General features: G+C 47.5%; 1 protein-coding gene across 1 annotated transcript in view; it reads right to left on the bottom strand.

Annotated features, from left to right (window-relative positions):
- The window catches only part of NCF1 (neutrophil cytosolic factor 1), an 18742-nt gene extending 8014 nt beyond the window's left edge, over positions 1-10728 (bottom strand). The window contains exons 1-7 of the mRNA XM_069089529.1: positions 10592-10728; positions 9391-9471; positions 6632-6707; positions 4733-4898; positions 3623-3678; positions 2020-2142; positions 253-360 (exon numbers count right to left, since the gene is read on the bottom strand). Of these exons, the coding sequence (XP_068945630.1) occupies positions 253-360; positions 2020-2142; positions 3623-3678; positions 4733-4898; positions 6632-6707; positions 9391-9471; positions 10592-10663 (682 nt within the window). The 5' untranslated portion in view covers positions 10664-10728. The remainder of the gene's footprint in view (positions 1-252; positions 361-2019; positions 2143-3622; positions 3679-4732; positions 4899-6631; positions 6708-9390; positions 9472-10591) is intronic.
- Between the last annotated feature and the right edge of the window lie 476 nt (positions 10729-11204).

Here is an 11204-nt window from a genome sequence, read left to right as displayed (position 1 = left end):
GATGGATGGATGGATGGATGGATGGATGGATGGATGGATGGATGGATACATGAATGAATGAAAGAATGAATGATAGAGTCCCTCTGGGGAGAAATCACTGGCTAGGAAGAAACTCTTCTCCTCCTCTCTTCAACCTGCTGTATCCTGTCTTGTTTGTACTGAAAGGTGGGTCTTGGTGTATAAGGTCCCCATTCCAAGGAAGGGGAAGGGTGTCTGGGGGAGGGTGTCTTTAGGAGGGGGAATAAGAGGTACCTTCATAATTAGGGTCCGGTTCTTCAGACTCATCTGGACTGTCTGTGGGCTCCAGGTAAGAAGCTGGTACCCAGCCACGTTTCTCCTTTGTTTGGCAAAACCACCAACCTGTGTTCAGAGCCACAAATGCAGTGTAAGGTCCACGTGCCTCCCTGTGGCTTTCCAGACCCCTGTGGGCTGTTGGGGGCACCCACTGAAACACCCAAACATACAGGCATGCCCATGGAGACAGGCATTCAACTATTCAGCACATGTTTATTGGGGGCTGGTTACAGACAGGGTCCTATGCTAGACACTGAGCTCATTCACAAGCATATGCAGAAACACATGAGCACAAAGGTACATACAGACAGCTGGACATACACTCATTTCCAAGCCCTTTTGCTCAAAAGCATCATCTGTACTCGACTGCAGACCCACACTCATCCCCCAACACACACACATACACACACATAGAGAGAGAGAGAGGTTATTGTAGGATTGACCACTTGCTATATGAATATAATATAAACACATAAACATGTCCTTAGCTATATGTGATAATAATAAACAGATGGATGGAAAATATATAAATATGTATAACTAGTATTTACGTAGTGCTTTACAATTTGCAAAAAGCTTTACAAATTGGGTATGGCTAGGTGGTGCAGTGAATAGAGCACCAACCCTGGAGTCAGGAGGACCTGAGTTCAAATACAGCCTCAGACACTTAACACTTACTAGCCATGTGACCTTGGGCAAGTCACCTAACCCCAATTGCCCTGCCCTGCCTCCTCCAAAAAAAAAAAAAAGCTTTACAAATTATCTCATTTTTTCCTCACCACAGCCCTGGGAGGCAGGTGCTATTATTATCCCCGCAGGAAACTGAGGCACAGTTGTGACTTATATAGTATCACACAGCTTATAAGTGTCTGGATTTGAACTCAGGACATCCCAAGTCCAAGTCCAGTGCTCTAACCACTGTACCACCTAGCTGCCAAACACATCCCCTTCACTATCAAATAGCTCACACTTTTACAGAGCTTCACAACAAGCCTGTGAAACAAGTAACTGAATTTCTCATATCCCCATTTCACAGATAGGGAAACTGAAACTAAGAGAAATCAAAGGCCTTAATCACACAGCTAGTAAATGTCAGCATGACTTGAACTCAGGTCCTTTGCTTCAAAGTGCAGAGTTGTGTTGGTTATTTTCTCCCACATATCTTTGTGACCCTGTAAGATGGAGATTGCAGCAGCAACCTCCCTCAAAGGGTTGTTGTGAGACTCAAATGTAAAGCACTTACCAGAGGGCCTAGAACATAGTCGGTGTTTGTTCCCTTCTCCCACAGAGACACATGTACATATGCATGTGGCTGGACACACATGCGCGTGTATCGTAGCCATGTCTCACGTACAGACGTAGCCACACACTCACAGATCATCCAAGCCCTTTTCTCTCCCTTCCCCCCAACCAAAGCCTCCCAGACAAGGCCACCGTATGGCTTCAATTGGTAGGGAAATGAATGAGGGCCCATTCCCATACACTGGCACCCTCCCCACCCACCTTGGACCCACCAACTCCATAAACAAAAAACAAATGCATTCAGTGATTGGTCAGATCCTCTGATGAGACACCAAAGGACCTGGGAGAAGTCAGGAACAAGGGGGGCCCAGCCTGCCATTCCCAGGATGGAGCTCGTCCACACTGGGGGTTGGGGAAGGGACAGGGGGAAGGAAAGAGGAAGGAAGAAGAAAGCAGAAGGAAGGAGGGGGAAGGGGGACTGACCGCTCTGTCCTTTCTCCACCACATCCACCAAGTCACCCAGCTTCAGGGTCATCTCCGTATTGGAGTTTTTCTCATAGTCTGCAATTGCACGGTAGGTCTGCAAGATGATGGGGCCAGTGATGTCTGCAGGCAGGAGAGAAGAGAGCTGAGAAGGGAGGTTCCCAGGTGGGGAATGAAGTGAGGAGCAAGGGAAGTGGGCTCTCCTTTGGGCTGCCTCCTCACACCTCTCCCTCCACTCACACCAGGTATCAGAAAGAATGGAGAAAAGGGGACCAGCCTTCGTGCTTCCCCCAACACATTCTATTGTTTCTGCTGACCCTCCCCTCCCCCTCCTTCTATTTGAGGACATGAAGAAGATCTGTTTTGTTCTCAGATGAAGCCACATAAGCCAGAGTTGGAAAGTCCCCTCGAGGTCATCTAGTCCAATCTCTTCGTTTTGCTGAAGAGGAAACTAAGGCACAAAGATTAAGTGACTTGTCCAAGGTCAACGATCCAGCATGAAGGACCTAACAGCGCAACTACCAGGTTTTCTTAACCTGGGGTCCATGAGTTTGTTGGATTTTTGGTTTCAATATTTTCACAACTATTTCAGTGTTCAATTTTTCAATCAATATACTATAATACAATCCAATATCTACAATAAATGCAATTTAATGTTTCAACTTCAATATCCCTTTGGAATCCTAGGCATTAAAAGACATTATTCTGAGATGGGGATCCACAGGCTTCACCAGACTGCCAAAGGGGTCCATGACAGAAAGGTGAAGAGCTCCTGAATCCTAATCCCTAATTTTACTGAATAGGAAACAGAGGTCCAGAGAGGTTTCAGTGATTTGCCCAAAGTCACCCAGATGAGTAAATGGCAAAGGCAAGATTGGAACCCACAACTTCTGACTCCCGTGTTTCTTCTATTACCTTCCAAAGCCTTCTAGAAACTCAGACTCAACTCCAGGCAAGGAAACCACAGCTCCGTGCAAAGACCATTGAGTCTGGAGTCCAAGGACCTGAGTTCATATCCTACATCAAACACCGACTGCATTTGTCCCCTCACTTCCTTTCCATTTTGTCCTCCATAAAATATCGGGGCGGGGGGAGGGGAGTGGCTAGGTGGCACAGTGAGCAGAGCACCAACCCTGGAGTCAGGAGGACCTGAGTTCAAATCCAGCCTCAGACACTTAACACAAAACTAGCTGTGTGACCTTGGGCAAGTCACTTAACCACAATTGCCCTCCAAAAAGCTATATATATATATATATATATATATCAGAAGGGGAGGTGGGGCAGGTGGGTGGTGGACAAAACACTTTCTGAGGTCCTTTCCAATCTGACATATCCATGATTTTATAATCCTCCTTAGGCCTTAATTTTCTCTTCTGTAAAGTAAGGGGTGGACCAGAGGCAGCCGCTAAGATCTCCTTTCCCTCCAAATGGATGGTCCTAGGACATTCTGGAATTCATTCATTCAGCGAATGCTTTTGGAGCACTGACAATGAACTCAAAGCCCAATGCCCGTTCCTGATGGAAGACTCTTCCCCCTTTGAGCCCTGATGACTTCCTGTGGGATGCTGCTCCTGGTCCCCCAGAAGTCCTTTGTATGCCTCACCGGAAGCATTGTTCCTGGCATCTTTGGGCATCAGATAGGTCTCTGGCTTCTTCACCCTGCAAGGAAGAGAAGCAGCGACTTGTCTCATCCCCGGGTCCTCTGCCAAACACCTGACTCCACATGCACCATGGCAGGTGGTCTTGAGGTGGACCTAAGGAGGAGCTCCCAGATAACCAGAGACATGTGTCAGATTGGAACAGGAGGAAGGAGGAAGACAGATATGCCTTTCCTCGAGGTCTGGGGCTTTTCATCTTCTCTGTTTCATGGACCTTTGGGCAGTGTCTGCTGAAGTCCAAGAAACCCTTCTGAGAATCATGCTTTTAAAAGCATCCAAGAAAATACAGAGGGACAGCTGGGTGGCCCAGTGGATAGAGCACCAGCTCTAGGGTCAGGAGAATCTGAGTTCAAGTCCAGCCTCAGACACTTACTAGCTGTGGACCCTGGGCAAGTCACTTAACCCTGACTGCCTCCCCCCCCCCAAAAAAAAAGAAAGAAAAAAAGAAAATACATAGAAAACAATTATGTTGAAATATATTTATGAAAACATGATAGACTCCAAGTTAAGAACTTCTGCTCTAGATTTGATTACTACCACCCCTCTATGTATCTTATTTATTTATTTACTTTTAGTTTACAACCTTCAGTTCTTCAAGGTATCTTCTTTTTAAATAAAATTTTATGAGTCTCTTTTTTTACATCACCTATGTTTTCCATCATATTCCTCCTTTTTCCCCCCTTTTTTTGATTAGTCATGTCCAACTCTTCATAATCCCATTTGGGGTTTTCTTGGCAAAAATATTGGAGTGGTTTGCTGTTTCCTTCTCCTGATCATTTTACAGATGAGGAAACTGAGGCCAATAGGGTGAAGTGACTTGCCCAGGGCCACACAGCTAGTAACTGCCTGAAGCAGAATTTGAACTCAGGTCCTCCGACTCCAGGACCAATGCTCTATGCCCTACACTACCTAGCTTCCCCTAGCACTGATTTTTTTAAGAACCTGCTGGTACATCTGCTTGGCTGGCACTCCATTGTCCCACCCTCTGGCCTTTCGTCCCTCCCCCAGCAGGGAATGGGGTGGAGAAGGACCCGCAGGCAGCAGCAGTCACTCACTGGTTGTCCGAGGGGGGTTTCAGGTCTTCAGGCCTCACTTTGAAGAAATCCAGAACGTGGGAGCAGCGGGAGATCTTGGTGGGCAGGTTCATCAGGGTGTTACAGTATTCAGTCAGCGTGCCCTGGCGGTTCTCTGTGATCCGCTGCCCATCGAACCATCGAGGAGCTGGGTGGCCAAGTGACCATGCAGAGAGATGAGTAATGGAAGAAGATTCGGGCATGAAAAGAGATGGGGGCAGAGGATCTGAGTTCAAATCCAACCTCAGCTGATCACTGCCTGTGTGACCTTGGGTGAGTACTGTAACTTCTCTAAATGTCTGTTTGCTTATTTGTAAAGTGAGGGGGTTGAACTAGATGGATTTCAGGGTGTTTTCCAGCCTTGGATCTATAAAGGGAAGGGAACAAGCATTTACAGAGCACCTACTGTGTGCCAGCCACTATGTCAAACAATTTACAAATATTGTCTCCACAACAGCCCTATGAAGTACATGCTGTCATTATCTCCATTTGCCTCCAACTGAGGTAAACGGAGTAAAGTGACTCGCCCAGGGTCACACAGCTACTATCTGAGGCTGGATTTGAACTCAGGTCTTCCTACGATCTGGTACTATATCTAAGTGCTATGGGCCTGTGATGCTGGTGTCCCTGGGACAAGCCAAGACCTGGGACAGTGGTGTCTTGGGCCTTGACTTTGCTATGAACTTGGCCAAGGTCCTTCCTGCCTCAGGCCCAAGCCAACCAGCTGAGAAAGTGCTTGCCTGGCTTCCTGTCCCATGAACGTCCAGCTCCCCTTGGGTTTTAAGTGGCTTTTGCTGTTTTTTCCTCTTCCTCTTTTTGTTCCTTAACCAACCAACCTGTCATGCAACGGAGTTTGGGAGCCACAAACAGCATGTGGGACCCGGGCAGAAAGAGAGACAGAGCTGTGAGAAAGGATTTGGGGGCTGCCTGTGGGGGGTGGCCACAGGAGGCGGATCACAGGAAGCTGACCACAGGAGGCCGACCGTGGAGGACCTCACCTGGCTGCAGCCCAGAGGATGATGCCACAAGTCATCTGGCAGCTTCCTGTTTCCAATCACCATTGCTGCTGAGCACTGAGCCCACTAGTTCTTAATTAGTTTTAGGCTACCATGCCTCTAATTTCAGGGGGAGGGAGTGGCCTGAGCTCTGGCCAGAGTTGAAAGCTTCGGCAGCAAAGGGCAGCTGGAGACTGTTCTGTTTGAGCCTGGTTTTCCCAAAGCAGCTAGCTTATCCCAAGGAACCCTTATCAAAAATCCAAGAGCTCGGCTCAGGCCCCTGGGAAAGGGCTCTTAGGGGCAAAGCACCGCCTTCACCCCCAAATATAGCAGGAGATGAAAGTTCAGTGGCATCCCTGACCCTGACCTCCCAGGGCATGGACACGCTTTGCAATTGTCTCTCCATTTTTTTAGATGATCGTATCTGTATCCCATTCCCCGACTAACAATAATGGCATCATGGATTTAGGACCGAGAAGGAATCTGGAAATCTAGTCCATTCCCTTCACACCCATTTTGCCAAAGTGGGATATGAAACACAGAGACTGCAAATGACTGGCCAGGACCACACAGGACGAAAGGGCCAGATGCAGAATGAGGTCCTAGGGCCCCATCCCCAAGCCCAGGCTGCCCAGCCTGCCAGCTGACCCCTGCAGAGCTGCACATTTGTACAAGCACGCCCACATGCAGGATCCCGTTCCAACCTCACCAAAACTCTGCTGCACAGGAAGGGCAGGTAGTATTCGCCCATTTTATAGCATAAGAAACTGAGAGTCAGGGAAATGATGTTCAGGACTCAGAGATCCCTCCCTCCAATCAAGAGTGAGCCATGTTCAGTAAGGGGAGGCTTTTTCCCAGTCTCTGGCCCTCCCTCAGTCGAGCCTACCTGGGAGATGGGGGATGATTCTGTTCTCTGAGCTGATTTGTCCAGACTCAATGGGAAACATTTCTTTCAACAGTTTCTAAAAGGAGAGAAAATAGGAAGAGTAGAGTCATTCTCTTTTTTTTTTCGCTTTTTGGAGAGCAATTGGGTTTAAGTGACTTGCCCAAGGTCACACAGCTGGTTTTTGTGTTAAGTGTCTAAGGCCAGATTTGAACTCAGGTCCTCCAGATTCCCCCTCCCCCCCCCGCCCCCGACTCCCTTGGTCTCCCTGAACATCCATCAGACACCATGTTCTGACTTTCCTCCTCCAACAGCTCTCACATCCAGCCTCCCCTCTCTACTCCCACAGCCACCTTGGCATGGGTAAGGGCCGGGCATGGTGCCATGGGGAAGGCTTGACTGACGCGCTTACTTAAAGGCAGCTGATGGGTTAATTAGATGTAAGCTCCTGGTGGGCAGGGGTCGTTCCATTTTTATCATAGTTGTCTCCAGGCCCAGCAGGGTACCTGGAACCTAGTGGGCATTTAATAAATGCTTGTCCATGATTAATCATATTCATTCACTGCCAAAAAAAAAAAACATTTATTAAGCACCTACTGTATACAGAGTATTGTGCTAGGGTATGCTCTCTGACCCAAGGAGAGATAAGATGCTTGAATAAATAACTATAATAGGAAAGAATCCAAGCACAAAAGAGAGATGAATGAAATGTTCTGAGAGTGCCCAGGAGGAAGACATAGCTTTGGGGAGGGCCTGGGGACAGGGGTCTTCACAGGAGTTAGCTTTTGAATTAGTTGCATTTCAATGGATAGAGATGAAGTGGAGAGCCTGCTGGGCCTAAGAAAGAGCCTAAAGGTGGGAAGTGATGGACATATAGATGGGCAGCAAGCAGGCTCAGGGGCTTAGAATCGCCAGGACCCAAGTTCAAATCCTGCCTCAGGCACTGACTAGCTATGTGACCCTGGGCAAGTCACTTAACCCTGTTTGCCTCAGTTTCCTCATCTGTAAAATGAGCTGGAGAAGGAAATGACAAATCACTCCTGTGTCTCTGCCAAAAAAAAACCAAATCAGGGTGACTAGGTGGTGCAGTGAATGGAGCACCAGCCCTGGAGTCAGGAGGACCTGAGTTCAAATCTGGCCTCAGACACTTAACACAAAACTAGCCGTGTGACCTTGGGCAAGTCACTTAACCCCAATTGCCTTCCAGGGAAAAAAAAAGAAAACCCCAAATCAGGTCACAGAGAGTTGAACTCAACATATATGATGAATCATACTTTTCAGGTCTCATTAGCCCTTGAAAGAGAAGTTAGTGCTTTTTTAAAACCTTGACTGTAAGTCCACCCAAAAAGCAAAGAACATCCTGATAAAAATAAACACTGATGTGCCAACAGACCCTAGTGAGAACAGTGTAATGGGAATGTAAATTTTAAAGATCTTCCCTGCCCCTAGGCTAAAGTGCACCTGGAGCCTGGGGTGGGAGGCTTGTTTTTCAGTAGATACTTCTTGATTGGCCAGTGAGTCAATAAGGTTGTTACATTCTCTGAGCCAGGAGAAGGCTATATAAGCCCTGATGTGAGGCTTTGTTTTGGGGGCTCACTTTGAGAAGCGTTCTGTGATTTGATCTGGATTCTGGGAAGCCATTGTCCAGAGCCGCCCAGCTTTGAAAAACCCAGATGTTGAAACCCAGATGTTGATTCGGTATGGATGTAATGGTTGGACAGTTTGGAAAGCTGTCTACTTGATCTGTTTCTGTCTTGATAATTCTGCCTGTATACTTTGAAGTTCAGGGTGCTGACCTTTTTCCCCTGAACAAGGTAAACGATATATGTTTGACTGATTAAAGTAAGCTTGTTAACCCATTTTGAGTTGCTTTCCTTTATCAAAGCAGATCCAAGAACCTGTGGTGGCAGCAAACCCTGAGGACGCTTGGGGTGCTTGCTGCTACAAACAGCCATCATAGATGTAGATGGAATGGGGGTGACCAAGCTGTTAAATAACAACAATTCTATAGATTCTCCTCGATTACTGAAGGGGGCGAGGCCAAGCCACACACTTTGTGTCTGGTCCGGGACAGCCATTTAACCCTGGACCAGTTTCTTCCATTCCCCAGAATGTTTTTTAGGTGCTTTCCCCCTGCTTTCAGTCCACACACACTCACTTTACTGAGGTCTCAAGCAAAGATGCTAATAATAGCTAACATTTACATGGCACTTAGAGGTTTTCAAGGCCTTCACAACATCCCTGAGAGGCAGGTGTAATTATTAGCTCCACTTCAGTGTGGAGAAAACAGAAGTTAAGTGACTTGCCCAGGAAGACTCTGAAAGTGAATTTGAATTCAGGTCTCCCTGACTCAAGGTCCAGTACACTATTCATTGTACCACCCAGTCTGCTGCCCCTCAAATCAGAGGAGGCTTTTCCAAGCCTCAAAGGGATGATTCGGGGCTTGTTTGAAAATTACTATTATTTTGTGTTTGATTAACTGTTGGTTTGGATTATCTGTATCAAATTTGCACAGTGCTTTGCATATTTTAAGCTTTTAGCAAATCTTTAACATTCATTCTTTCTTTCACTCATTCATTCATATTGAGAAGTGGGAACAGCCCTTGGTTCCTTGAGAGTTGGCCCTATAGTGGATAAATCTCAGTCCTTTTCTTCCAGTCAGTGGTCAGATAGGGATGGAATCCTATCTTTTCCTGCCACTTCTCCCTCTTTCCCCTTCCTCCATGCAGATATCCTATGGACCCCCCTGGGCCCACACTCACATGGAACTCGTAGATCTCTGTGAAGCGGCGATAGACCAGCTTCTCTGAGAGGTCCTGCCATTTCACCAGGAACATGTAGACCTGGAGAAAGGAGAAGACAAGAACTAAGTTTAGTGTCCGTGGGTAGGGCCAGCTAACTGCCAATGAAGCAGAGTCAGCAGGCAAGGTTACTGCAGGAAGGGCGGTGGGAGTAGAAAATGCCATCCAGCCCTTCCCTGTAGCTTTCTAGCTCTTTTCTTACAGGGTGGCTTCAATCATAAATAGGGTGATCTGGGAAAAAGTGGAGGGGTGCAGTGGAGTTGGGGGAAGGGGAAAGGAAGCAAGCAGATTATTTTTAGCAGATGTCTGGCTCCTGGGTGTTCCAGGGGGCATAAAGATGGGATGAAAGAGCAATTTATGCTCTCTAGGAGTTCAGTAGGGGAAACAAGACAGACAGGAAGGAACAGACAGGCAAAGGCAGAAGTGGGGACAGTGCAGGGTGAGGCAGAATTGGGACGCCCCAGTTTCTTCTTTTGTGGTCTCCTGCCTCCCCTCTCGGTGGCCCCTCTGGCCCCCTTCTCTCTCCTCCAGACATATAACCCCACCAAGAGCCAGTGCTGCCTCTGATTCATAGGATTCAAGGCTGGAAGAACCTTAGAGACCAATATAGTCTAAACCCACGTTAGAAAAGGAAAGCGAGGTTCCCAGATGTTAAGAGACTTGTCTCAGGTCACACTGGTAGTGATGGATGTGGAGGATTGATAATGATTTAAACTATTCTCCCTTTCAGGGGTATTTATAGGAAACAAACCAGTGATTTTGCCCAATTCAATCAAATTCAAGGTAAGAAATATTATGTACCTACCACTGGGGGGAAATGAGAAGTCTAAGGAGACAAAGTTGGACAGTGGAGAGCACAGAATCTGGAGTCTGGGGAGCTGGGTTCAAATCTAACCTCTGATAATGACCCCTCTGTGAGATAGTAGGGAAGTCACCGAAACCCTCTGGGAAATGGTTGGGTTAGAGGTGCTGAGGATCCTTCCAGCTTTAGGGGATCCTACAACCCCAGAAAAGACACGACGGTCCCCACACTCAGCTTTCAGTGGTGAGATTTTGGCTTTGTGTTGGGTCAGATGACTGAAGGCTCCCCCCTCCATCAGACCACAGGGCAGTTGTTGGGCTGATCTGCCCATGGGGCGAGGCCAGCCCTGATGGTACTCACATAGTGCTGACTCGGGGAAAAACGCTTCTCAAAGCCTAGGAGGACAATGTGCCTGATGAAAGTGTCCCCCATGACTGCGATCCCCTCCTGGAGCAGGTCAGGACTCACTGAGGGCTGTGGAGAAGCTGTGACTAGAAAGGCTTGGGGCCCCCCATGGCCTTTTATGTGCTGGAAAAAGAGGAAGTCAGAGGCAGGAGAATTTGTTTATGGGCAGGGTGAGGAAAGGGCAGAGCCCTCAGGGAGGGGCAGGTCCCTGGACAACCTTGAGTTCTTCTTTCAATTTCTCATCATTTCTTCTGTCTTTATTGTTTCAATTTCTCATCATTCTAACAATTCTGCATGTGTACATGTGTGTGCATATGTGTGTGTGTACGCGTGAGAGAGTGAACAAGAGGGAGAAGAAAGATGGAGAGAGAAAGAGAGATGGAAAGAGAAAGAGAGGAAGGGAAGGAGAAATGGAAAGACAGAGAGTGAGAAAAAGAGAGGAGGGAGAAACAGAGAGAAAGAAGAGAGAGAGAAGGAGAAATGGAAAGAGAGGCAGAGAGAGTGAAAGAGAGAAGGGGAGGGAGAGATGAAGGGAAAAAGAGAGGGAGGGAGAAATGGAGAGAGAAAG

The sequence above is a fragment of the Petaurus breviceps genome, unplaced genomic scaffold (genome assembly GCF_028583685.1).
Source record: "Petaurus breviceps papuanus isolate PSGF00001 unplaced genomic scaffold, PetGlider_PUasm1.0 186, whole genome shotgun sequence".
NCBI classification, from domain to species: Eukaryota; Metazoa; Chordata; class Mammalia; order Diprotodontia; family Petauridae; genus Petaurus; species Petaurus breviceps.
The sequence above is the reverse complement of the archived record's forward strand: the minus strand, read 5'-3'. Positions and strand labels throughout refer to the sequence as shown.